General features: G+C 41.9%; 1 protein-coding gene across 4 annotated transcripts; it reads right to left on the bottom strand.

Annotated features, from left to right (window-relative positions):
• Window positions 1–1,541: 1,541 nt before the first annotated feature.
• D2HGDH (D-2-hydroxyglutarate dehydrogenase) lies at window positions 1,542–25,230 on the bottom strand. Of its 4 annotated transcripts, none has more exons than XM_063442430.1 (10): window positions 25,204–25,230; window positions 21,700–22,007; window positions 20,295–20,352; window positions 11,020–11,159; window positions 10,153–10,346; window positions 9,906–10,074; window positions 7,686–7,829; window positions 6,609–6,751; window positions 5,619–5,784; window positions 1,542–3,629 (listed from the first exon to the last, which is right to left on the bottom strand). In XM_063442430.1, exons 2-10 carry the CDS (start codon window positions 21,986–21,988, stop codon window positions 3,370–3,372), a joined length of 1,563 nt encoding a protein of 520 aa, XP_063298500.1. In that variant the 5' UTR covers window positions 21,989–22,007; window positions 25,204–25,230; the 3' UTR covers window positions 1,542–3,369. The 4 variants fall into 4 exon arrangements, with proteins under 4 accessions (XP_063298500.1, XP_063298498.1, XP_063298499.1 ...); XM_063442428.1 differs by lacking the exon at window positions 25,204–25,230 and adding an exon at window positions 24,224–24,357 and having other exon boundaries at window positions 21,700–22,012; XM_063442429.1 differs by lacking the exon at window positions 25,204–25,230 and adding an exon at window positions 24,236–24,357 and having other exon boundaries at window positions 21,700–22,012.
• Window positions 25,231–26,046: the final 816 nt, after the last annotated feature.

Raw genomic sequence — 26,046 nt, 5'->3', positions numbered from 1 at the left:
TTTGCACTAACACCAAATTAGCGGATATGGGGTTTTATGTGTCTCTGGGCTAACAAATCTTCTGATATTAACAAATAAAGTTTATCCTTTTTAGTAATTAACACTCTATAGGGGGGACTGTTGTAGAATTATTAGGCCCCTTATAAACCTATAACCATTATTAGGCCCCTTATTAACTATAACCCTTACTGGGCCCCTTTAATACTATATTCTTATATTCAGTTCTCAGGCCTCATAGTTTTAACTTTACAAGATTGCTTTGTTCGTAGAAATAGCATGTCAGCAGAAAATGCTAGAATCTTCTGATTAAATGAAACACTGTAGCAGATAGAATGTATAGTTGCTAAAAAGGCCTTGAGGATGCTAACCTTGAACAAACTAACGTACCAGCTACTCCTTATGGATAGCTGCCAAAGGCCCCCTCCCATCGAGTAAGCTGTAAGCTCCCTCGTGCCCAGCAAGATGGAGCCCAAACCTGTAGGAGCTTGTCATGACGTCAGCTATGACATAAAGATGTAACACCCAACAAGGAGGGCATTTGACTAACCACTTTGCACTTGAGCCAATTGACAATGTTTTCTTGCTCATATCTTGATTTTTACAATGATGTAATTTTGCCTTTAAAAGGGCCTGCAAGCCCGCTTTTTAACAGATGCCAATAAATTTCCTGAAGTGCTTTTAACCTGAACTCCGTGTGTCAGTGTAAACTTACTTCTGCGTATACGCAATTTAAACATCTCTAATTTGGTCAGGAACAGATAGTCATTCAAACTTATTGGTTTGCCTAAAACATTCCTTTATCACCGTCAAGACACAAAACACACAAACTGACAGTGTGTGCAAGTGTCTGTGTTTCTGACACTTATGCAGACACACGAACTGACACAATGTCACACATACAGAGTCTCACGCACAAATATATCCTGACACAAATACATAGATTCAAAAAAGATGTCTTAAGTGTTGTTTTTGTTTTTTAAGTCCACCCAGTTATCCTTACCTTTGGGAGAGCTGGCATGGGCCCTCTTCCCTGGGCTCTAGTGGAACTACGAGCATTCTTGAAGCACTGCCTGCAGAACTTACTTGTGTGCTCTATAGTGATGTCTGGGTTAGAGTGCACTCACATCTTGTCTACTAGCATCAGTACTGGGTGCTAGAGGGAGCTGTGCAGGCACAGGAAATATAGATCAGACATCCCTTGCCCAACCTCTGGACACTGACATTTGGGCAGATTGTATACTTGTGAAGGGACCCCCCTCGTGGAGTGCCCTCACCCCAGCCCTCGGTAACAAACTTGGCAGTTGGTGACCCAGAGAAAGTCCCATCAGGGGTGCCAAATACTGTGGTGTCAATCAAATCATGCAGGTGGATAATAAAATGATGCCAGATCAAGTATTGCAAACATAGGTTAACCCTTTATGGGCTGAACGGTTTATTAATATTGTAATATGACTCCTCCACAATAAAACCAAAAGTTAATCTGGAGAATGAACTCTGCAAAAAAAAAAAAAACTAAATATGGAGAATGACAGATTAATGTATGCAGAAAGCATGGCTGTAGATATCAAGTCACCTAATTTACGTAACAAAGTACATATGAAAATTAGCTAGAACAAGGCCATAGTTATTTCACCAATTATCTGACTCTTGCCACATATATTGATTTAGCATAGCATATATGACAGGTCCATCTTCACGAAATGGAGTTTATTAGAAAATGGAGATTGCAATGTTAGCTCAAGGGCTAAATACTAGAGCAGCAGAAATGTATTACAACCATAAAGCTCTAATACTTTGTCACATTTCCTTCCTCTTGTGTTCCTTTACTCCACGTCCTCAGATTGTAAGATCATTTTAACAGGGCCCTCTTCATCTGTTGTGTCTGTCTGCATTATTTTGCTTGTCAGTAATTTGCCACTGTATAACTGATACTGCAAATATACTACTACTAATAATGACCTTTAATCCATTAAGTCTTCCAAAAAAAAAAAATGATTAAAAAAACATTTAAAGACAAAAAGGAAATGGGGACACACCCGGAACATTTTACAGGAATGGTGCTGCCGTAGAGACCAAATTCTACACATACAGATTCAGGAACAGCACACACAAAAAATAAATGTTTACATTTTTATAAGGCTACCTAAAATTCCCTATTTCGGAAAACAAATATGGGGATTCAATTCCACTATTTGGTCATAATCTGTTAAGCCCACCGGTATCCCAATATTGGTGGGTCCTACACTAACTCCAATGTGGAAGACAAATTAAAAAGTGGTAGTGCTAATTGAGCTAATGAAAGGGAGGTTTTGGATAGTACTGTCACTCTAGTTATAATTTCTATTTGGTATAGAGCAGATATGATATGCAATGTTAGTATATACATCGCGGCACTAACACTTTAATTGTTTAGTTTTGATACTGCATTTGTTTTGGTAATGTGTGTTTATGACAATTTAGCATAAAATACATATATTCACAATGCTCTTACAACACTACTATTACAGCACTAGCACTATTTAATTGTCTCCCACACTGGAATTCGTGTAGGACCCACCAATATTGGAATACTGTGAAGTAGTGGTGGGCTTAACACATTATGGCCGTGTGGTGGAACTGAATCTCCATATTTGTTTGCTAAGAAATGATTTTAAGTAGCGCTATAAAAATTAAAAATTTTATTATGTGTGCACTGTTCCTTCGTCTGTATTATTATACAGGGTTCAAATTGAATAGTCAGTCCACCAATCTTTGTATCATTACCATGGATATGAAACAGGACGTACCCCACACCCACTCCCCTGGGCGACTTATAACTGCAGCAATTTCTAAAAATAACTGCCATCAATTTATAAAGCAGTTCCACTCATCCCAGATTATGAGTGGAAATGTGACTGTATAAAGATATATGGGTAAGATTAGACCAGAAGCAGCTTGTTAACGTAGTCTCTTCCTGGTCAGTGACAGTCTTGTAGAGGCTATCTTTAATTTTGCTTAATTTTTAAAGCATTATTTATATAAATATTCTATATCAGGACTTACAATTTTAAAAATGGGTCAGAAAATGTTTTATTTAGTCTTGACCAATCTCTTTAAAATAGAGTTCAAACAATTGCTGATATCTATATCCACCCATGGCAATACCCAGACTTTCTTAACTCTAGACAATCTAGTTTTTTTGTTTTTTCAAACAGAATAGTTTTACTGCAGTGTAGATCTTTCTGAATGCCAACATAAGCAAGACACAGGGTATTAAAACAGACTCCTTAAAATAAACACTTGTCATTTGCAGCCACCCCATGCATTTCCTTTACATAAATGATAATTTTGAGAAGAAGTCCTGTATTGTCTTTTAAGAATCTGTGATGATTAATCAGAGGATGGTATTGTCTTGTATGGGTTCATGATGCCTTTTGGGTCTAGCATGCATTTGATTTTCTGCATCAGATTTACAGCTTCTCCTGATTTGCTGTAGTGTATGTGGTCTTTCTTTTTGAATCCAAGGCCATGCTCTGCACTGATGCTACCCTTGTGCTTTGCTGTCCATTCATAGACAAAGGGTTCTAGAGCAGTCATTAAGGTATCACTGTGTGACTCTGCCGTGACATTTAAATGCAGATTTCCATCACCTGAAGGGGAAAAGCATATCAGAACATAAATGTATGCACAATTTATGCACAACTAGATTACTATGCTGTGTGCCCAGACATCAAGTTTCCCAGAATAATTATTATTATATTTATATAGTGCCAACAAATTCCGTAGCGCTTTACAATTGGATTACCCAATTAAATGTTCTCCTAATATATCAAATCTGTTTGTTATATTCATTATTTGTACTATCTGAAAGGACCACTATAGGCACCCAGACCACTTCAGCTCAAAGAAGTGGTCTGGGTACCAGGTCCCCGTAGTTTTAACCCTGCAGCTGTAAACATAGCAATTTGAGAGAAACTGCTATGTTTACATTGAGGGTTAATCCAACCTCTAGTGGCTATCTCCCTGACAGCAACTAGAGGCCGCTTCCGCAATCCTCAATACGAAAATCCCATTGAGCACGCAAAACGTCCATAGGAAAGCATTGAGTAATGCTTTCCTATGGGCGGTTTGAATGCGCATTCGGAGCAGACGTCGGCAAGGGGAGGAGAGGTCACCAGCGCAGAGGGAGCCCGGCGCTGGATTAAGGTAAGTGGCTGAAGGGGTTTTAACAGGGAGGGGGGTAAACTAATAACCCTGTAGTGCCAGGAAAACTACTGAATTTCACAACTAAAATGTATTTTTGAGGGAAGTTTTTCGGATTGTTAATTTTTGAAGGACCTGATCTATAACATTATTATGTTTTATAACATTTTAAATACTTATATAAGGGGGATATTTTTTAAGTTATAAAGGAATTTACATCCAATATAATTTTTATTTCTATGTTTCTCCTGACATTATTTTGTGCATCAATTAACCCATAAAAACAAGAATTTGAGAACACAAAAATCACGTTTAGAGGTTACTGATGACAGTCCTTTTCACATATGTCAATCCGAACACCTTTAAAGTATATTGCAGGTGAGAATGACATAGCTAAGTGGTAAGTACTTAACCTGCAGAGTTGGAGGTACAATTCATAGCAGGGAATCAGACGTATTATTTTCCATTAAAGTTTGCTAAAACCAGTACAGATAAATTGGGTAATAAAACCCAGACATGAAGCAGTGATTGGAAAACTAGCAAAGGATGAACATTGTTCCTTGTTAAAATATTTTAACAATTACTTCCTACACCAACAAGGTATCAGCTCACAGTTTTAAATATATAACCCGATTTCTATTGTGTATAAATAAATCATAGAATTAAACTGAGCAGTTACATCTAGATCAAGATTAGATAGAATCGAGAAACGCAAACTACAAGGAACAATGTGAGCTGTGTAGATAAGTGGTTAGCTGTTGCGGCTCTGAGAGTAAAGCAGTTCTAGAAGTGGTTATAACAAAGTGCTGACTGAAGGAAACTGGTGTGAGATAGTGTAGGGGAGTGTCTGTCTGTCACTGGAAGCCACAGGATGTTTATTTTAAGAGTCTGCACAGTCACTTAGATCATCTCATAGGAACACTACTTCATAATTCTAATGAGAAGGGCAAAGGTACATTCATTCTTTAATGTGATGGATACACATTTTGACTGTGTTTATGAATAAAAAGATTCCTGGCAGAAATACAGTCGTGGCAAAATAGAAAAGTGGTTTCATTATTTATTTTGTGGCATATTCTATTTCTACAAAAACAGATGTAAAAGAACTGTTTTTTTTCAGATTGCTTTATTGAACTGTAGTACTCCACCTTCCTGTTTCTGACATCACATGCACTATCTGTTGCAAATGTGAGGATATAAATCCATAAACATAACATACAGAGTGTTTCCAGTTTGAATATTTTCGCCTTATATTAGAAAGTAATGTGGAACTCTCCCTTTAGAGAATAACCCTGTTACTGTTAATATCTGTACCATTACGAATACATATCATTCAGAATTTTTGTAACTGTTTCATAGATCGGAAAGAAAGCAGCAGCATGCAATTCATGCCATTATATTAACTGTAGATGTCCTTAAATGTGGTATGTTCTCACCTAGATGTCCATAGCCAACTACAGTTTTAGCAGCAGTGCCCAAACGAATCCTTGTTTCTTCAACCAACTCGTACAGTTTTTCCACCGGCATTGACAAGTCATACTTGTACACATAGCCATCATGCGCCAACGCCTCTGTGATCCTCTCTCTGAGAGCCCAGAGACTCTAAAAGGCAAAAGACATCACTTGCCTAAAAGGTAAGTCAGGGATCTCATACGCTGATCTCTCATATGTTGATGTCTTACAACTCCCAGAATTATTTGAATGAAATAGATGGCCAGAGAATAATCAGAGTTGTATTTCACCAACATCTGTGGAGCATGCCTGATGTAAATGTTCTGTATACATGCACAGATGGAATTTTTTAGTGAGCACTATACAAGCATAGCCAATTTTTTTAAAAAAAGTTAAAGGAACACTCCTAACACAATAACTACTACAACACGCTGTACCTGGGGTTGGCCGGGTGCTAGTTTCCACCTCCATTTTAGATACAAAGCACCAGTCAGGAACTTCCATTAGCTCTCCTGAGCTAAACCCTGAGTCAATGATCTAAGCCCTGCACCACTGGGGCTCAGACAGTGAGCTTCTGGAAAGAGCCTCCGTAGTGGAAGCAAGCAATGACATTTGCAAGACCCCAGGTAAGAAGTCAAACAGTTATTAAACGGTTTGAATATTTACAATGGATGTGCACATTGACACTACAGCTCACTGCTTGGAGTTTTACGTTACAGGTTTTCCTGTGTGCCCCCACATGGCTTTCACGTTATAATTTATATCGGTCTATGAACATTTGGACACTATCCCACTTCACACAAACAAGTGGGCAAGAGGGGCAGCTTGTGAAGTAGCCCACTTGCCTCAATGTTCAATGGGCATCTTTAAAACTGCCATTACATAGAACCTTCACGCTCCTTTTCATGTGCGTATAGAACAACATCCGTATTTTAGAATGCAGTAATTAAGATACCGATGTAAAGAACTCCTACCATTATCTTGCTTTGGTCTGTAGCTACTGTCCCCGATGTGATTAAACTCGTGTCCAGGGCCTTGGACAAGAAGTTATTCAGTTTCTCTTCATCATGGTATGCAGAGGATCCAGATGTTTCTATTAGTACGTAGAAGTTGTTGGCTGCAGGTTTTAAAAGGATATTATTTAGCAACATACTTAAAGGAATACATGATGAATATGTCAAGACATTGTTTGCTCAAACGTATAATGAAAGGATGACATGATAATCCAAAACCCATAAACGAGTGTTGGGCTCAAAATATACTTCACATACTAAAAGTGCCATCTTTTGAGAATTCAAGCCTGAGCATTGTGGCTCTCAAGTGGAGCCTTTCTCACCCAAAGCCAGGGTTGATCGGGCTCTGCTAAATATTTTCTTTGATCAAGGTATGTTAGGTATATTTTGAGCGCAACACTTGTTTATAGTTTTTGGATTATTTTGTCACTTTATTGTGATTGCAGCTTATTTTCACAAGCACTATTTATTTATCTAAGCGCTATACACTTTTTGATTATTATACTGAAAGGATGACATTGTCTGGTGGGATTCAACCTCCGTTTGTTCTCATCCACACTAAACATACCAAGAATTCATGGTGAGAATGCAGCGTGTGTGAAACATGCTACGGATCACAATCAAAAGAAATGCTGAAAATAGTTTCAAAAGAGTGCACAGGATGATAAGCTGTGTCTTAAAATGAAGGGTATTATATTATACAAATATGATGAGTTGTGAGCCAGGGGGAGTTTACTAGAACCTCATACACTTAGTGCTGTGTCTGAGTGAAATTTCTAAACATATTAGGAAATAATTTCTATAACAAAGACAATTTAAAAAAAAAAAATGGCCCAATAAAAAACTAATGACGAGACAAGTGTCTGTGATTCAATTTTCTGAATTATCCTAAATAGTTTCACATATGAAAAATAAGATGGTTTGACCATACAGCAGTAATAAGGGTTTCACATTTAACCCCTTGAGTGCCAGCATGCCAAAACCGTGCAGTGGGCCTACATCTGGCACTTAAATGTTAAACCGGTGACAGAGTGTTACCTGGTAGAGGGTTACTGAGCTTGAGATGTTTCTTAACAACCTTCATACATGCGGCATCGAAGAACTCACAGGCAGATAGAATTTCTCCAAGGTGATCCCTGCACATAGTGAATACTTGCAGCACTCTACTGAAACTCTCACAGCCTGCGAGACCAAACAGAAGTGTGTTAAACTGGGACATGTCTGCTTCTGTGGCAAATTCAGTATCGTACAGCGTTTTTATAACTAGGTGAAAGTCTCCCTCACCAAAATAGAATTTCTGAGTATTTCAAACACAGAAAATCTTTATGAAACACTCATACTGACTGCATTTGAATTTCAGTGACATTCCAAAGTAATCCAAAGATAGCATTTGTCTTATAGGCAAAACCTAAATTGACAAAACTTGACAAAAGGCAGAGCATCCACTTCATTAATGCCCACAGCTGTTGTAGGCACCTTCTCTCTCATTTCAAGATGTGGTCAATGGAGGACCTCGCTGGTTACTCAATATTGCACTTTTGCACATGCGCAAGAGTACAGCAGTGACACGGGATCCTGGGGGATAACTTTCTGGGAGCTGAAGAAGGAAGACAGCAGCACCAGCAAGTAAGCTTGTGCAATCTTATTTCTTCAGCTCCCAAAAATTCATCTCCCCTGATATACCTTTATTTCAATCCCTGCCGCCATGCCGCACACCAAGCAGATCATCACCTTCAGGCTCCTTGTATATTTGATTTTGTACGGAAGTCATTTTCTAACAAGAAATCAGAATTTAATATGAAGATTTTGTGTTGATGATAACTAAGGATATTATGAGGGCATTGGCATATACTGTGCTTTCATGCCCAAAGGGATAGGGATAGCCAGAGATAAACCCCTAAATTAAAATATGCAATTATTTCCATCGTCAAACAGTCTTTACAGGTTAAACAACACTAGCGCAAAGAGAATCCTCTCCTGGGCTCTGCCAAATTTTATACGTTGTTAGATCAAGACTCCCTAGCATCGTGCTGTCAGCGTGACAAGGTTATGTCTTACTACATCTTGATAAAGAGAGTTAAATGTGCTTCCCTGCCAGGTATTTTAATGAATAATGGACACAGAAATATGAGTTACTCCAAACAGCACTGCGACAAGTTGTTGTTTGGCTGCCTTGAACCACATCAGTAATTTACAAGCGCTGAAATTCCCTTTTTTTAAGCACTGCGATAAGTGCCTCACAACATACTCCAATCCACCATAATGTATAATTTAGTGCATTGCTGATAACTGCTATGATTTGGTTCCATCCCTGTATTCTAACACATTCAAATAAAATGTAAGTGAGGTGGAACAGCTTTACATCTAGGCACCCCACTCTAAATACTGCCACTCTGTCATAACTGAATTTATTTTGTCTCCAATGTACAGTTTATCAAAGGAAAAAAAGGTTAAAGGGACAGTATAGTCACAAGACCAAACACAGCTTAATGTAGTTGTACTTGCGTTTATAGCATGTCCCTGAAGCTTTTTTTTACTGTAAACACTGCCTTTTTATAGAAAAGGTAGTGTTTACATTACAGCCTAGGAACACCTCAATTGGCACTTCTCTCTCTGCATTGAGACTCTAAACTTCATGCATCTCTGAGAGGAGATGTTGATTGGCCATGGTGGTGTTTGGCATCGCCACCTCGGCCCACCTCATTGGCTGGGATCATGAGAATTGACTATCTCAGCCAATCCCATGCTTTTCTATGGCAAAGCAATGTGATTGGCTGAGATCATGCCAAAAAGGCAAATCGGGAATGGAGCCAGCGCCGACAGACCTGCCCGGCGCTGGAATAAACATAAGTTTTCTGTTTTTTTTTTAAAGAAAGGCTGAGGGGGCGGATGAGGGGCCTAACACGGATTTTAACACTATAGACTCAGGAATACATGTTTGTACAGTATATATCTGCAAATTCCATTAAATACACTTAATTGTTTTAATACTATGGATCATATGCATGAAAAAGCTAAGTTTCAGCCCATAGTGTTCCTTGCAACCTAACTAAAAGAACCAATAACATATATTTTAAAAAAATGTATTTACTCGTAGTTTGTCACAAGCCTTTTTTGAATTATAGTCAATTGAAAAAAAAAAAATCCATAATGGAAACAAACAAACACGAGTGTGATCTTAATAATTCTAATGACTGGGAAAAAAAAAAAAGAGGAGAAAATTGCAGCCTTAGTTTTTAGAAGCCAGATATACTTTACCCAGCAGTGCCACATTGACAGAATTGGGTTTGCGTGGACAGAGAATTGACACAGCTGTTATCAGACCCAAAGTCCCCTCAGAGCCAATGAAAAGCTGCTTTAGGTCGTATCCTGTGTTATCTTTGCGGAGAGAGTTGAGGCAGTTCAGTATGGATCCATCAGGAAGGACCTGACATAAGACATAAATTGTCCTATAAATGGAAAACATATACATTTAATAAACTGTCTATTTCTAAACACCACTTACTGCTTCCAATCCCAGCACACTCCCCCGTAAGGACCCGTATCTAAGAAGTCTGAGCCCACCAGCATTTGTTGCCAAATTGCCTCCAATATGGCAGCTTCCCTTTGCACCAAGGTCTAGAGGCATTGTATATCCGTGCCTTTCCAGATACTGATTCAATACCTCCAATATGCAACCAGCCTGACATACCAGAGCACCTGAAATAGGAGAATAACACATGCAGCATTTTAAACATGCCTTACATCAATTGGGTACATATACATAAGTTAGTTAGGGGGGCAAGAATATTACACATTTTTTGGCTTTTTACTTTTGGGCACCATGATGGGTGTTGCCTGAGGTTTAGCTTAAAATAAAGCTCAAACTCTTACAATTCCACTATTGATGTGAGGTAGAGGTGGGGTAGATATGGCCCGACCATACAATACTTTCCGATGCATTAAAGGAAAACACAATGTTATTAGACTAATTGTCCTGAATAAAAGCATATATCCAAGGCTCTTTGATTGTACAACCTTAATAACCCCCTAGGTGCCACTGAGCATGAAATACAAATTCCTGCCTGAAGAAAATTGCAAAATGTAAACAGTGCTGTTTCAGGAATATGGCATGGTTTACAACAGTAAGGTTGCAGATACAGCTTATTTGCCCCACAATGACTTAATAAAGATGAAATGTTTGTAATGCTTAGAACAGATGGTTCCTTTAAGCAAGTGTTATTAATCATATGCGTGAGATAACAATATTATTATATAGTTGCAGTGAATAGAAAAAACTAGAGCCCATGTTTATAAATAGTACAAAATTAATATAGTTTTGGCAGTGTACATATTTAAAGATAAAAACAAAAAAGGAGATAAAATCACTGACCAGAGACATTATCCAAACTGATCACTTGGTCCATGAGAGCAGTGGAGATAATTATTTCATCAAACACTGGGACACTGCCCCCAACCAATCCCGTGTTGCCACCCTGAGGGGTTACAGCTAGATTCCTTCCATTACAATATCTGTGAATCAAAAGATAAATCAAACACCAAGTACACAGATGGTTATGTTTAACATGGAGAACTGTAGAATAAGTTAACAGTGAAACTTAATCCACATTGAATTAACGCACAGGTAATTACCAAACTTAGGAATCACCAGTACTTCCCTCAAAAATGTTAAGCTTTATTGTAGTATTAGGCACACAACCTAACTAATACACACAGACACACCCAGTGAACACCCAATGTAAAAACATCAAAAAGAGGTGGACTACAACGGAGCCATAACTGCATTCAAATTGCAGCCATATTTTAACTGCTACTCAATAACCCACAGGTGAATCAAAGTAGCCATTTCTAACAAGGTTTGAAGGTGAAACAGTTACATTACTTAGCTTCTAACACAGAGGAGGTACTAACAGAGAGTCCCAGATAAATAAGTATCTTGACCACGTCACTATGTATAAGCCCTGATAAAGGGACGTTTATTGTATCATACACTTAAAGGAACACTATAGTCAGGAATACAAAAAAGGTCAGGTATATCGGACGTTATGGTGTTAAAACCACCATTTAGGTAACTAACTTGCTCCTCTTAAAAGGTAAAAAAGACTTACCTTATTTCCAGCACTGCGTGGATTCTGCCGACGCTGGCCCCGCCCCCAATCTGCCTCTTTGGCTGACATCACCAGAATTAATGATTTCATCCAATACAATGCTTTCGCATTGGTGGATAGCGGTGGAATGCACCATCAAGGCGGAGTTACCATCTTTCCCACATGCTGGCATTCTAAGAGGATTGTGGTAATGAGTGACTGAGACTGAGTTCCCTGATTCTGGGATATTCTGGGTTAATTTTGCAGTTGCTCTTCAGTGAATTAACGCAAAAGTCCAGTGCTCACCTAATGCTATCACTTCGTTAGACACTATACTTTATAGGTAAATATACTTGCCAGGAGGCTTGTGGGTTAGTGAGGTGGCAGTTTGTTATCCAACCACACTGAAAAAAACTGGATGCCGCTGGGGATATGGAAATCCGGTGCTGGAGAGCAACCTTCGAGGTTAAACTGTTCAAGAACGATTTAATCCCTTCAGGTAAAAAAAGCACTGGAGACTTGTGGGCATCACAACAAGGTCATGAAGTTGCAGTTCCTTTACGTTGTTTTTACCCCATGAAGTTCCTTTAAATTGTTTTTACCCCAAGTAATGAACATGTAAAAATTAGTTATATGTTGTGCTAATTTTTTTTCTTCCAGATTTTAAATAATATTGTATTGTTGGCTGTCCTGAAACAGCCCGAGCATTCCACGTAGATCAAATTACTCTCCTATAGTGCAATGTGTGCGAGGGCACATGAGCACATACAGCATTTCAAAGCAGATAACCAAGCATGAGACAGCATGTAAAATCATGGGGTGATGTTATCACACTGGGCTCAGATGTGCTGTTAGATATGTGTAACTGAGGATTTTAAAAGCACATCTCATTACTATAACCTGACTGTGGCGAAACCAGCTTTGCCACTGTGAACTGGAGAGGCCTGGTTGCTAGCCTCCTGCCCTGCGACTACGGCCCCTGGACATATTGCTCTATAAAAACTCTATTTGGGCATGTAATAATTTATATTGCTGCTACCGGCCCTTTAAAATCATCTATGAACAGATTGGGACTTTTGGGACTACTGTCCCTTTAAGACTGTGAAGCATATTCTAGTGTACTGCCTGTAATATTGTATATGTATTCATGTGTTAAGTTTAACCTGGGTGATATGTATGCAGCATTCATCTCATTGTTCGGTAGAATCACTCCATTCATTATATTGAGTGAAACTACCGAACAACCAGACCACCCAGGCAGGGCCGCCACCAGAAATTTTGGGGCCCCTAACTCAGCTCAGGGTTTGGGCCCCCTGGGGCCCGCCTCCAAATACCGCCCACTGGGTCCACACACAGACACAAACGCACACACTGATACAAAAGGACACAGATACATACTAACAGACACACATACTGAAACAGACATACACGCATACAGGCATACATACTGACACACACATACTGAGACATACACACAGGCATACATGACAGACAGACACATACTAACATACATACAGACACACATGCAAGAGGACATAAAGACACATACATACATACAGACACTGACATCCATACACACATTCATAATGGCATACAGACATACACAGACATACATTCATAATGGCATAGAGACATACATACATACAGACTGACATACATGCATATATACAGACATACTGACAGACATACATGCATACAGACATCCATACACACAGACCTACGTTCATAATGATATGCAGACATACATACATACATACATATATACATATATAATGACATACAGACATACATACATGCATACAGACATACATGTATGCATACAGACATACACAAACATACATAGGCAGACATACATACGTAGACATACATGCATGCAGTCAGACAGACATAGACATACACACAGACATACATACAGACATACACACAAACATGCATCCAGACATACATGCATCCAGACATACATGCATCCAGACATACATACATACAGACATACATGCATACAGACATACATACATACATAGACATGCGGACAGACATACATGCATGCAGACAGACATACATACACGCATCCAGACACACAGACATACATGCATACAGACAGACAGACATAGACATACAGACAGACATGCATGCATCCAGACATACATACATACATACATAGACATACATGCATACAGACATACACATACAGACAGACACATACATGCATACAGACATACATACACACACATGCATACATACACACAGACATACAGACATGCATGCAGACAGACATACATACATACATACATAGACATACAACATGCATACAGCCATACACATACAGACATACATGCATACACATACATGCATCCAGACACACAGACATAGATGCATACAGACAGACAGACAGACACACAGACAGCCATGCATGCATCCAGGCAGACATACATACATAGACATACATGCATACAGACATACACATACAGACAGACAGACATGCATACAGACAGACATACATACACATACATGCATACAGACACACAGACATACATACATAATATGAGTGGCAACAAACAAGTTAGGTTTTTAATATGTCCAGGAACATTATGATATGATGTTTAAAGTAGAAATATTTACATCAGTAGGGTGAGGTTTTGAGGTTGCTGTTTCTTTGACATACATACATAGACATACACACAGACATACAGACAGACATGCATGCATCCAGACAGACATACATACATACATAGACATACATGCATACAGACATACACACAGAGATACATACATAGACATACATGCATGCATACAGACAGACATACACAGACAGACAGACATAGGCATACAGACAGACATAGGCATACAGACAGCCATGCATGCATCCAGACAGACATACATACATGCATACAGACATACACATACAGACATGCATACAGACAGACAGACATACATACACATACATGCATACAGACATACATACAGACAGACACACAGACATACACAGACAGACAGACAGACATGCATACAGACACACATACATAGACATACATGCACACACACAGCTCATTTTCCAGCCACCCTCCTGTCTCTTACATTTTCTTTGCAGGAGGGTGGCTGGGGATGATGGGAGTCGGCGCTGCTCCCTCTTCAATGCTTGGCTCTCCCTCTTCACGGCTGGGCGCGCGCGCTCCTCCCGCGCGGAGTGAGCTGGGAGGAAGTGACCACTTCCTCCCAGCAGCACTTGCGGCTGCTTTTTTTTTTTTTAAAGGGGCCCGGTCGCGCTATACAACGGCCACAGCGCTGACCGGGCCCCTGAAGGAGGGGGCTCATCGGGTGGCCCTAAGTGTGTGGGACACCCGATGGGCCCCACACGTGGGGCCTGGGCGCCCGGGCCCCCCAGGGCCGCCGGGCCCGTGACAACTGTTATGGTTGTCACCCCCTGATGGCGGCCCTGCACCCAGGAATAAGGGTGCCTCCAATTACCGTTTGCAACAATGTTGCAAACAGGTAATTGGCAATCCATGTAATGTATTCTTTGTCCTCTGGGTGGCCGCCATTCGGGAAACAAACACGTGGCGGCGGCCATCTTAAAGGGACACTCCAGGCACCCAGACCACTTCGGCTCATTGGAGTGGTCTGGGTGCCAACTCCCACTACCCTTAACCCTGCAAGTGTAATTATTGCAGTTTTTTTTAAACTGCAATAATTACCTTGCAGGGTTAAGTCCTCCCCTAGTGGCTGTCTATTAGACAGCCACTAGAGGGACTTCCTGCTTCATAGCACAGGTTTTCTGTGCTAGAGCATCGCTGGACGTCCTCACGCTGTGTGAGGACCTCCAGCGTCGCTCTATTCCCCATAGGGAAGCATTGAAATTCATTTTCAATGCTTTCCTATGGGGTGCACTAATGCGCATGCGCGCATTAGGTCTCCTCGGCCGGCGGCGAGATCAGTCTCGCCCACCGGCCGACGTAAGTAGAAGGAGGAGCGGCGGGGGAGGAGGAAGCAGCGACGTGGGACCTGTCGCTGCCCCTGGTAAGTCACTTAAGGGGTTTTCACCCCTTCAGCAACTGGGGATTGGGGGGTGGGAGGGAGAGGGACCCTCCAGTGCCAGGAAAACGGATTGTTTTCCTGGCACTGGAGTTTCCCTTTAAACTACCGAACAGCGGTGTTTTGCCGTCGAGTGTCTGGAACTGAAATCGGACACTCGACTAGGCAAACACCGCTGAGACCTCCAGACTTCCAGGATTTCGTGGGGAAACTACCGAACGGGCCGCCGTTCGGTAGAAAGAAACGTACGAACTAGGGGATTCATGCGAATCCCCCTTAGTCTCTATAACACCAGTAATTCGTCTGTTTCATTCACTTGTTTGTGACCGACCGCAGGGCCAAAATGCATGGAACTGTTTTCGGATACTTTACCCATGCGGTCGGTCAAATCTTTGGAACCTCATATCTCCCGAACCATTCATCCGAATGACCTGATTCTTGAATATGTTGTCCCCCTGAATAAGGGCTATCAGGGGATACCTGTTTTGGAGGTGTAGCATATGTATTTGGGGTACATCCAGGAATTGGGGAAAAGGGTGTACGGTATAATTATGTTAAGTGTTAATCTAAGGGGAGGAAATGTGTGGGAGGTACATCCATGTGATTGGTTAATTTCATCCTCCCCCTGGGAGTGTCCTGTATGTACTTGTTTGTAATAAAAGCCAGACTGGGTGTCCCAGTCCTGAGTTCCTGCTTAACCCTCAAAGCGATGTGTCGTCTCGTTCTTTGGGGGAATGGGATTGTATGCTGACTGCCAGGAGTGTAAGCTGATGTCTGCTTTTCTTGTTCAGCTGTCCCAGTGTTCGTGTGTCTCCAGTCGGGAGAGTGGTGTTTGCAGTAGCTGCCTGTGCATCTGGAAAGGGGATTATCGCCTAAACTGGGTTTTATCCTCTTGTAAGTGAAACGGTCCGTTACACTGACTTTTTCCTATGTACCAGAATGCATTCTTAGCATTGAAAAACCATCACACTACTTAACGGGGGTATCCTCTTTTCTAGCAGCATTGGGACTATTAGCACCAAGCACTGACATGGCCACAAAAGCTACTCCCCATGCTTGAGTTCCTAGCTTTATAGCAATTTTTTGCACCAAGGGATAGGGTGGAGCTGACCTCGGTACCTGACTACAAGTGGTGGTGGTGGTGGTTAAGATCATATTTGTTCAGCTGTACGTTTTGCATTTTGTCTTTGATTGTATGGCATTATTGTATAGGAGCATTACATGTTCGAAACAAACTTGTGCTGTGACAGACCTGTCTCCATATACAAGACATTTTTCAGTGTATGCACTATAGTGCAAAGTTTCAGTTATACAACTTGAATACTACTGGCGACAATTCAATCACCGATGCCCCTATTCATTGGGTACATATGCCCCACAGCCTACACCATATGGGCAGGTCACCACTGCCATTATCTGACCTGTTGTAGTCAAGTCTCCCATCTTTCAGTGCTTAGTGTTTCTCGTTGATATTCTAGCCCCATATATGGGCCCCATTTAATAGTACCTACATTTATATGCAGTTAATAATTTCCATTGTGTCTATCACAACATATTTTTCATTATGACTAAAAGCACATATAAGTGCTATAATAAAGTTAGAAATACAAATGCACCATAACACCAGACCTGGAGTCCAGAATAATAAGTACATTAAAGAATTGATAATCACTAGAAAATAAATCACAACCACTTGGTAGGCACAATGAGGGAACACATACCTAACTGAAAGTGTGTTGCACCATTACTTTATTGATATGATTATAAATGGAAGTGTGTGCGAGAGAGAGAAAGGAGAAGTGTATGTGCTCTTCTTTCCCCTTCTGCTTATTATGCCACTGGCTTCCCTTTCATATCATTGTCCTTAAAGGACCACTATAGGCACCCAGACCACTTCAGTTTAATCAGGTGGTCTGGGTGCCAGGTCCAGCTAGGATTAACCCTTTTTTCTATAAACATAGCAGTTTCAGAGAAAAAGTCCAGTGCTCACCTGCTATGTTTATATTTGGGTTAATCCAGCCTCTAGTGGCTGTCTCATTGACAGCCGCTAGAGGCGGTTGCGTGCTTCTCACTGTGAAAATCACAGTGACAAGACGCCAGCGTCCATAGGAAAGCATTGTGAATGCTTTCCTATCAGACTGGCTGAATGCGTGCGCGGCTCTTGCCGCGCATGCGCATTCAGCCGAGGAGGAGGAGAGGCGGCGGAGAGCTCCCCGCCCGGCGCTGGAGAAAGAGGTAAGTTTAACCCCTTCCGCCTCCTAGAGCCCGGCAGGAGGGAGACCCTGAGGGTGGGGGCACCCTCAGGGCACTATAGTGCCAGGAAAACGAGTGTGTTTTCCTGGCACTATAGTGGTCCTTTAATGTCCCTGTATGTCACAGTCTCCCTTCAACTTTGCTTGACATCCCCCATTGCCTTCCATGACACTGACTCTCATTCCTCTCCATATCACTCCTCTACCCATGTCACCCTCATTTCACTGTCTGCCTCTTTTTTTTTTTTTGTCAATCTTTCTTTTATTAGAGGCAAATAAGATGGGATACATAAGAGAAATTGGGGGAAACGGCCAAATGAATTACAGTATAGGGTCAGTACAGCAAGATTAAATGACATTTCCTGAATTGCGGTGCCTCAATTTTTACATTTTTGTCGTTAAAACCTTAGTTAGGAAATACAGGCTAAGGATCATAAGATCCGGTAGGTAACATGCTAACATATTAGAGGTCCTACAGTTAATTTCACATGCGTAGACGAGAGGCTCACAGTTTAAGTATAATAGGAACAGGATAATGTTACATGCGAATAATACACTCTGTTTAAATGAATAAGCTTTGGATAGAATAAAGAAGCAGGTTCAATAATTCCCTGATGCATAGGTTTAGGTCAAACAGTAGGAGTACGCTAACACAATAAACGATGTAGGGTCAGAGATTACAGGCTACTAATTAAACAGGGTTGAGCTAGAGTGACCACCCCAGGAAATAGAGAGTCGCTAACGAGCTGCGCATACAGTAGTAACTATAGAGTACACCTCAATATTCACGCAGTTGCTAGTTAGTAAATAAAGGCAGAATCGGCGTTGAAACAGCTAGCAATATGCCTATGACAGTGCATGAGAGGTGAAGTAAGTAATTAGCATACAGTTAAAGCAAGGTAGACAATCTGGGGAGAGACTAGCTGACATGTTTATAACACAATATGTTATTTAAAAGTTAGTTAGCCTTAGATGATTCATACAATAGATAGTCACTGGTGTCTGGGGTTCGTTCAAGTGTCTCTCGAGTGTCCTGCTGCCCAGTACAGCCCATGTGTTTGGTGAGTGGCTTGGCAAAGTCGGTCCTGTGTAGTGCCCGGTTCTCAGCGCTGTCAGAGTGTGTCGGTTAACGTTGCTATCATCCGACGCCTTCTCTCAGGAGGCAGCTTGGGTTCGCCTGTGGGATTCCGCATGTTGCCACGTCGCAGGTGCGAGGGGGGAAGTCCCTCCAGCCCCGGGCTTGCGTGCAGTCCGGCATCTCTCGGCCACTTACTCGGTTGCCCCTTGGGTTCGAGTAATCTCCACTTGCGGGAGGGACGGAGGGTTTGAGGGCTGCTCGACGCTTGGGAAGCTTGGTCCTCCGCCCGTGTGGGTGATGCCTCTGGGCTCTCGGCCCTGCGGTCTGCCGCCCGGGTGGGCCAGGGTGTGGGTGAAGTGGCTGGTACGGCGGGCGTGCGCCCGAGGGCCTCCCCTTCGCCTCCCGTGGCCTGCGTCTCTGCTCACTGACTGGCTGTGATGCGGTTGGTTCAGGACGGGACCTCAGTTGCCGGTCCCTCAGCTTGTCCCAGAACCTGGCGAAGATGGCGTCTAGGCGCTGAGAGAGGTCCGGTGGTTCCAGTGTCTGCCTCTTTTAATGCCTTACTTGTCCCTACTATACTACTGTCCTGTTATATTATTTCATTTTTTCTAAAATGATCCTTCTCGGACTCCTTAATAAAAGCAGCAAACAGGAACTATATAACTATATCCTCTAGTGTAGTAGTTCCCAAACCAGTCCAGTATTTAGGGATTACTCAGTTGTGTCTAAGGAGTTTTAAGAAAAAAAAAAAAAAAAAAGACACCTTGACATAACTGGGTAATTCCTAAATCCTGGATTGGTAGGGGTGCCTTGAGTACTGGTATGGGAATCACTGCTCTAGTGAAAGCTCAGTCATATCAAGGTGTGCTTCTACCTGGACAGTTGACCTTCAGACTATATTTCAGTAATACAGGATACCAGGATGTGACGTTATGCATCACAACATAGTGATCCATTCATAAATTGAGATGGACGTTGGTGCAGCTCCGTATCATATTCTGGCAGTGGCTTTGCACCTGTTACCGCACTGGCTCAGATACAGAAGATGTGTTACTGGGTTATCTACATCCTCACTGGGTAACGGCAGTGGAGAGAGGAAATAGAAATGTTGAGCACTTTCTTTGTAATAACATAATACTGTCACACTCACAGTGACAGTAAATGACTTGGAGAAATATCAAAGATCAGTTCATAGTCTTACCTCAAAATCTCAGACACTTCTTTTGTATTTCGAGGTTTAAGAAGTACCTTACCGTTGCCTACAATAAATCCAGATGGCAGAGTTATCAGTGCAATGCAAAACTGAACATCTACTATGAATATTTGTAAATTATGTTAAACTGGTACAAAACGGCCATCTTCCTGCCTAATTTTACAATGATTTACATACATGGATATGACTTATTTCTTTCTTAATAGAACCTAATACCTTCCAGAAAGAGAAAAACACACTCTTGCTAGTGTTAGGAATTCCATTTCCATCAACATTTGGACTTCTTTATGAAACCATGAATAGTTAGAAAATGTGCAGCACAGGAGAGGGAGGTGTAGTAAAAGATATCACCTGAAAACCCTTCTTTGTCCTCAGACTGAAAACTTTGTATTTAGTTGGCCAATGGGACTTTGCTGATGGCTGACAGAATAGGTTGGAATTTACTAGAGACTAAACTTGTCTTGGCTGGGGATGAGTAGAAGGTGAAAAGGGCATAACAGGACCAGAAACTAGGACAGTTGTCTGAACAAAATATTTTTTTGCTGGCAAATCTATTAGACAAGAAAAATGTAGAAGATCAGATTTCAGCTACTGCACTTTCACAACTAGCTGTTCTGAGCTTGGCACGTAAGATTGATAGCACTAATGAAGTAAAGGACAGTCACATATGAGGGGTAAAACACTATCACAGACCTTTGGTTAAACAGTCTCTTAGCGATTTTCAAGCCTGGTTCAGTAGAGACAAGGATCAAGGGGGAATTGTGCTTGCTAAAATATTAGGTGTCTTTATGAGTGTCTGAATCTCCAAATTATTTTTAGCTAAGGATTTGTTTTTTTTGGTTACACATTTTCCATTCTTTTGTCTTTGTAATTTTGGATGTGGTGTAACTTTACAGGTGAGTGGAATCCTGTTGTGCATTTAACATTTATAAAACAATAAAAAGGCTATTTTGCACTAAGTTGGGTCGAGCATCATTATATTGTGAAAATAATGGTACGGTCTGCACTGTGAACAGAATTTAGCACTAAAAAAAATCAATATGTCCAATTCTACTGTAGCATAAAGTGTTGTACGCAAACACTATCTGGAGTGCAATCATTTGACTAACACAGTCGAAGAGTTAATCTCAGTGTGTAGTGACTCTGAAACCAGAAAAAAAACACAGATACCAAATTGTTAATGGAAGGGGCTGTTTTACATGTGATTTCTAGTAAATCAGCATCTACAATAATCAACGTATACCATGTAAATGCTCAAACAATGCCAATTCAATATCCTATTCTACACAATATGTTTGTATTTATACTGGCATTCTGTATTTATACTGGCATTCAACCATAACTTTAAAATAAGCAAAGACAACTAGCGGTCTTGTGATTGCATGCATCTTACCACGCACTGTTCGTAGCCAATCTATGTTGTGACTTTTTAGGACTTCTTTATCGGTGACTACTCGGCCTGGAACCACTTGCTCAAAGTAGTTGAGATCCTGGGCTGTGACTTCGGAGAATGGTAGACGGGACACATTATATCTGTCCCCAGTAGGAGGAGGGTCTGCAGGTGTCACACAGAGGAGCCTGCATCCTGAAGGAACTGTGACTTTTCTCCATCTAGCCATGGGTATTCTAATGGTCCTTGTCATTGCCCATGTCATAGAGCAGAATTTGAGAGTCCCCCTCATTGCAGAAAAAAAAAGTAATCTGACCTATAATGGATAGACAGTATAGTGTAAGCACGATTAAATATGGAATGATACCACTGTGTGACTGTAAGTGGAAATATGTTTAAAACACAGCCAGAATCTGTGTTAGCAGAGAAACACAATATTGTTAAGGAAGACGATCCATGAGATATAAAGTGACACTAGTCACCAGAATAACTACAGCTTAAAGGGAAACTCCAGTGCCAGAAAAACGATCCGTTTTTCTGGCACTGGAGGGTCCCTCTCCCTCCCACCCACCAATCCCCGGTTACTGAAGGGGTGAAAACCCCTTCAGTCACTTACCTGGGACAGCGGCGATGTCCCTCGCCGCTGTCTCCGCCTCCGCGACGCTCCTCCTAATGATTACGTCGGCCGGTGGGCGAGACTAATCTCGCTCACCGGCCGAGGAGACCTAATGCGCATGCGCGGAAATGCCACGCATGCGCATTACGTCTCCCCATAGGAAAGCATTGAAAAATCATTTCAATGCTTTCCTATGGGGTTTTGAGCGACGCTGGAGGTCCTCACACAGCGTGAGGACGTCCAGCGACGCTCTAGCACAGGAAACCTGTGCTAGAACCCAGGAAGTAACCTCTAGTGGCTGTCTAATAGACAGCCACTAGAGGTGGAGTTAACCCTGCAATGTAAATATTGCAGTTTATGAAAAACTGCAATAATTACACTTGCAGGGTTAAGGGTAGTGGGAGTTGGCACCCAGACCACTCCAATGGGCAGAAGTGGTCTGGGTGCCTGGAGTGTCCCTTTAATATAGTTGTTCTGGTGATTTTAATCATTCCCTGCAGGTATTTTCATGTGAACACTGCCTTTTCAGAGAAAATGCAGTGTTTACATTGCCCCCTAGGGACACCTCTAGTTGCCACTCCTCAGGTGGTTACTAGAGGTGCTTCCTGGGGCAGTGCTGCACTATGTGCATGGAGACGCTGAACTTTCCACATAGAGATGCATTGATCCAATGCATCTCTATAAGGAGGTGCTGAATGGCCAAGTCGGCTTTTGGCACTGCCCTGTCTCCTTTCCAATCCAATGTTTTACCAATGGGAAAGCATTGGATCTTCCGAAATCATTTAATTTCGAAATCTGATGATGTCGGCAAGGAAACAGATCATGGGTGAGGCCAGCAGTGGTAGGCCTGTGTAGCGCTGAAAAGAAGGCAAGTTTTCACGCCGTTTAGGGGAGTCAAGCCACCTAAATGGACATTTTAACACTATAGTGTTAGGAATACATGCTTGTGTTCCTCGGGGACACTATAGGCATGTACACCGCTGCAGCTGATTGAAGTGGTCTGGGTGCAGTGTCCCTTTTACACTTAGTGCTGCAAAGAGAAACTGCGATGTTTACATTGTCACTCTGCGTCTGCCTCCCGTGGCTGTATACGCTTTGCATGAGGACATCCAGCGTCAGATTATTTCCCCCAATAGAAAAGCATTGATTGATTATTTGTATTGATTGATTATTTGCATTGATTGATTGATTGATTAATTGCATTGATTATTTGTATTGATTGATTAGCCGCATGTGTTGGGAATATATGAATAAAGCTTAGTATTCCTTTAAAGGGAAACTCCAGTGCCAGGAAAACGATTCGTTTTCGCACTGGAGGGTCCCTCTCCCTCCCACCCCCCAATCCCCAGTTGCTGAAGGGGTGAAAAACCCTTCAGTGACTTACCAGAGGCAGCGACAGGTCCCACGTCGCTGCTTCCTCCTCCCCCGCCGCTCCTCTTTCTGCTTACGTCAGCCGGTGGGCGAGACTGATCTCGCCCGCCGGCGAGACCTAGTATTGCCGCGCATGCGCACCCCATACTAAAGCATTGAAAATGAATTTCAATGCTTCCCTATGGGGAATAGAGCGACGCTGGAGGTCCTCACACAGCGTGAGGACGTCCAGCGACGCTCTAGCACAGAAAACCTGTGCTAGGGACCAGGAAGTTCCCTCTAGTGGCTGTCTAGTAGACAGCCACTAGAGGTGGAGTTAACCCTGCAATGTAATTATTGCAGTTTAAAAAAAAACCTGCAATAATTACAGTTGCAGGGTTAAGGGTAGTGGGAGTTGGCACCCAGACCACTCCAATGAGCAGAAGTGGTCTGGTGCCTGGAGTGTCCTTTTAATAGTAAGCCCGATTGGCTGCTCATGGCACACTCGCTGTATGGCAGGTCACAGCTCCCTTGGCAGTAACAGGCTGAGACACAGCTTACCCTCAGACTAACCCAGGACACCGCACCTTATACCGGCAGGAGGGCGGCTAGAGGACATGCATGGTGCGAGGCTGCCATGGGGCGGGCGGGATGGAACTAACTGTCTGGATAGCTATGTCAACAACCCCACGCATTCACATGGAACGCACACACCTCTGGAAAACAGCCAGCCAATCACAGATAACCTATCAGGCGCCGATGCAATCCGCCAGCCAATCACTGCTCACTAATCAGACTCCTTTGCAATCCGCCATCCAATCACTGCTTATTAATCAGACTCCCCTGCAATCCTCCAACCAATCACAGCGCACCTCTCACACGCAACTGTTACTTGGCAACCAATCACTGCACATCTATCAGGCAAAAATCAATCCTGTTAACCAATCACTGCGTGCTTCTTGCTAAACACCTCTTCTGGCTAATTGCCAAGCAGCCAATCATGTAGTCTATGTCTATGCAGCCAACAGTCCAACCAACGAACAACCAATCACCGCGCGCCTCTCTCACAGTAATGCGCGGAGACCCCATTGGACAAACACTGAGCTGCCTTTGCGGCAATTGGCTGCGAGCCGATTACTTTCGGTAACAGCGTACCCTCTGCTGTGGGAAAGATTGCGCCCACCGACAACAGGAGCGAACGGCGGCGGCCTGGTACCGTGACAGGCGGGACCCTCGGCACCAGGAGCGGGCAGATCGTCAGACTCGCCCTCCCTGGGGCTGACTCTAGCGTTCTCCCATTGGGGATTATTCAAACTGGAGCGATTTAATATTCATAGACAATCTTTTAATATTATATATATAGCGCTCTATTTCAAAATGTAAAAAAAGTGTTTAAAATATGTATTAAAATCGATTGAAAAGGGCACAATTTCGGTTAAAGCTGCAGCTCTGGAAACATTCTCCAACTGTTCTATAATCACAGCGTTTAATATATATATCTCCTCAATCACCGAATATAAAAAGCCCAATTTACCCGCTACAAACCTGGCTCAGGCCTCTGCTCCGATTGGAAGTCCAGCCCCTGGTATGGGGGAAGTCCTAATCATTACCCTGAAGGCAGTGACCTGTGCTGGGAATACCACATCCCACCACAAGTACAATTATGGAAATGTCCCCTTGTTTTAGACCGCAATACCATTTTTGTTTAAGTTATAGTGATATGGCAGGGTATACCAACATTGTGGCGTGGCCCTTTGCCAAGAGTGAATGTTATTATACTAAACATATATTTATACTGACGATTTGTGTACACATCTCAGGCCAAAGCCCATGCGCATGCTGTTAACATTCTCCGAGTAATCGGTTATTGGCGCAAGCACCACTATGTACAACAAAGATACCTTTTTCATACTGTTTGAAATTATGTATCACCTTACATTGCTAAACCCTGTAAAGGTCCTTTCTTAGTGTGTGTGGGGAAAAATAAATCAGGAGTCTAGAAGTCAGATAAAAACTTTTATGTATGGGATATTTCACAAATCGAGAAGACAGTTCAACAAGCAGAACAGATGTGAACAGTGTGTGTGTGTGTATATATATATATATATATTCCTTCTACATGTAAGGTCTTTCCATATTACAATTAAGACAGCACAAAAATATTTTATTGATGACAAAATATGAATCTAACACTATCCAAAAATACAGACATTTCATTCCAGCATTATGCTTCCAATAAACATTTTGTAACACAGCATTTAACAGCTTTTCAAAGCAGAGATGTGTGGTTAGATATGAAAAATATATACTTAGCAATTCGTTTTCTGTGCAACGTATAGGATAACCAAGGGAACACAAATTGAGAATCTTACCATGTTAGATTA

The sequence above is a fragment of the Pelobates fuscus genome, chromosome 2 (assembly GCF_036172605.1).
Source record: "Pelobates fuscus isolate aPelFus1 chromosome 2, aPelFus1.pri, whole genome shotgun sequence".
NCBI lineage: Eukaryota > Metazoa > Chordata > Amphibia > Anura > Pelobatidae > Pelobates > Pelobates fuscus.
The sequence above is the reverse complement of the archived record's forward strand: the minus strand, read 5'-3'. Positions and strand labels throughout refer to the sequence as shown.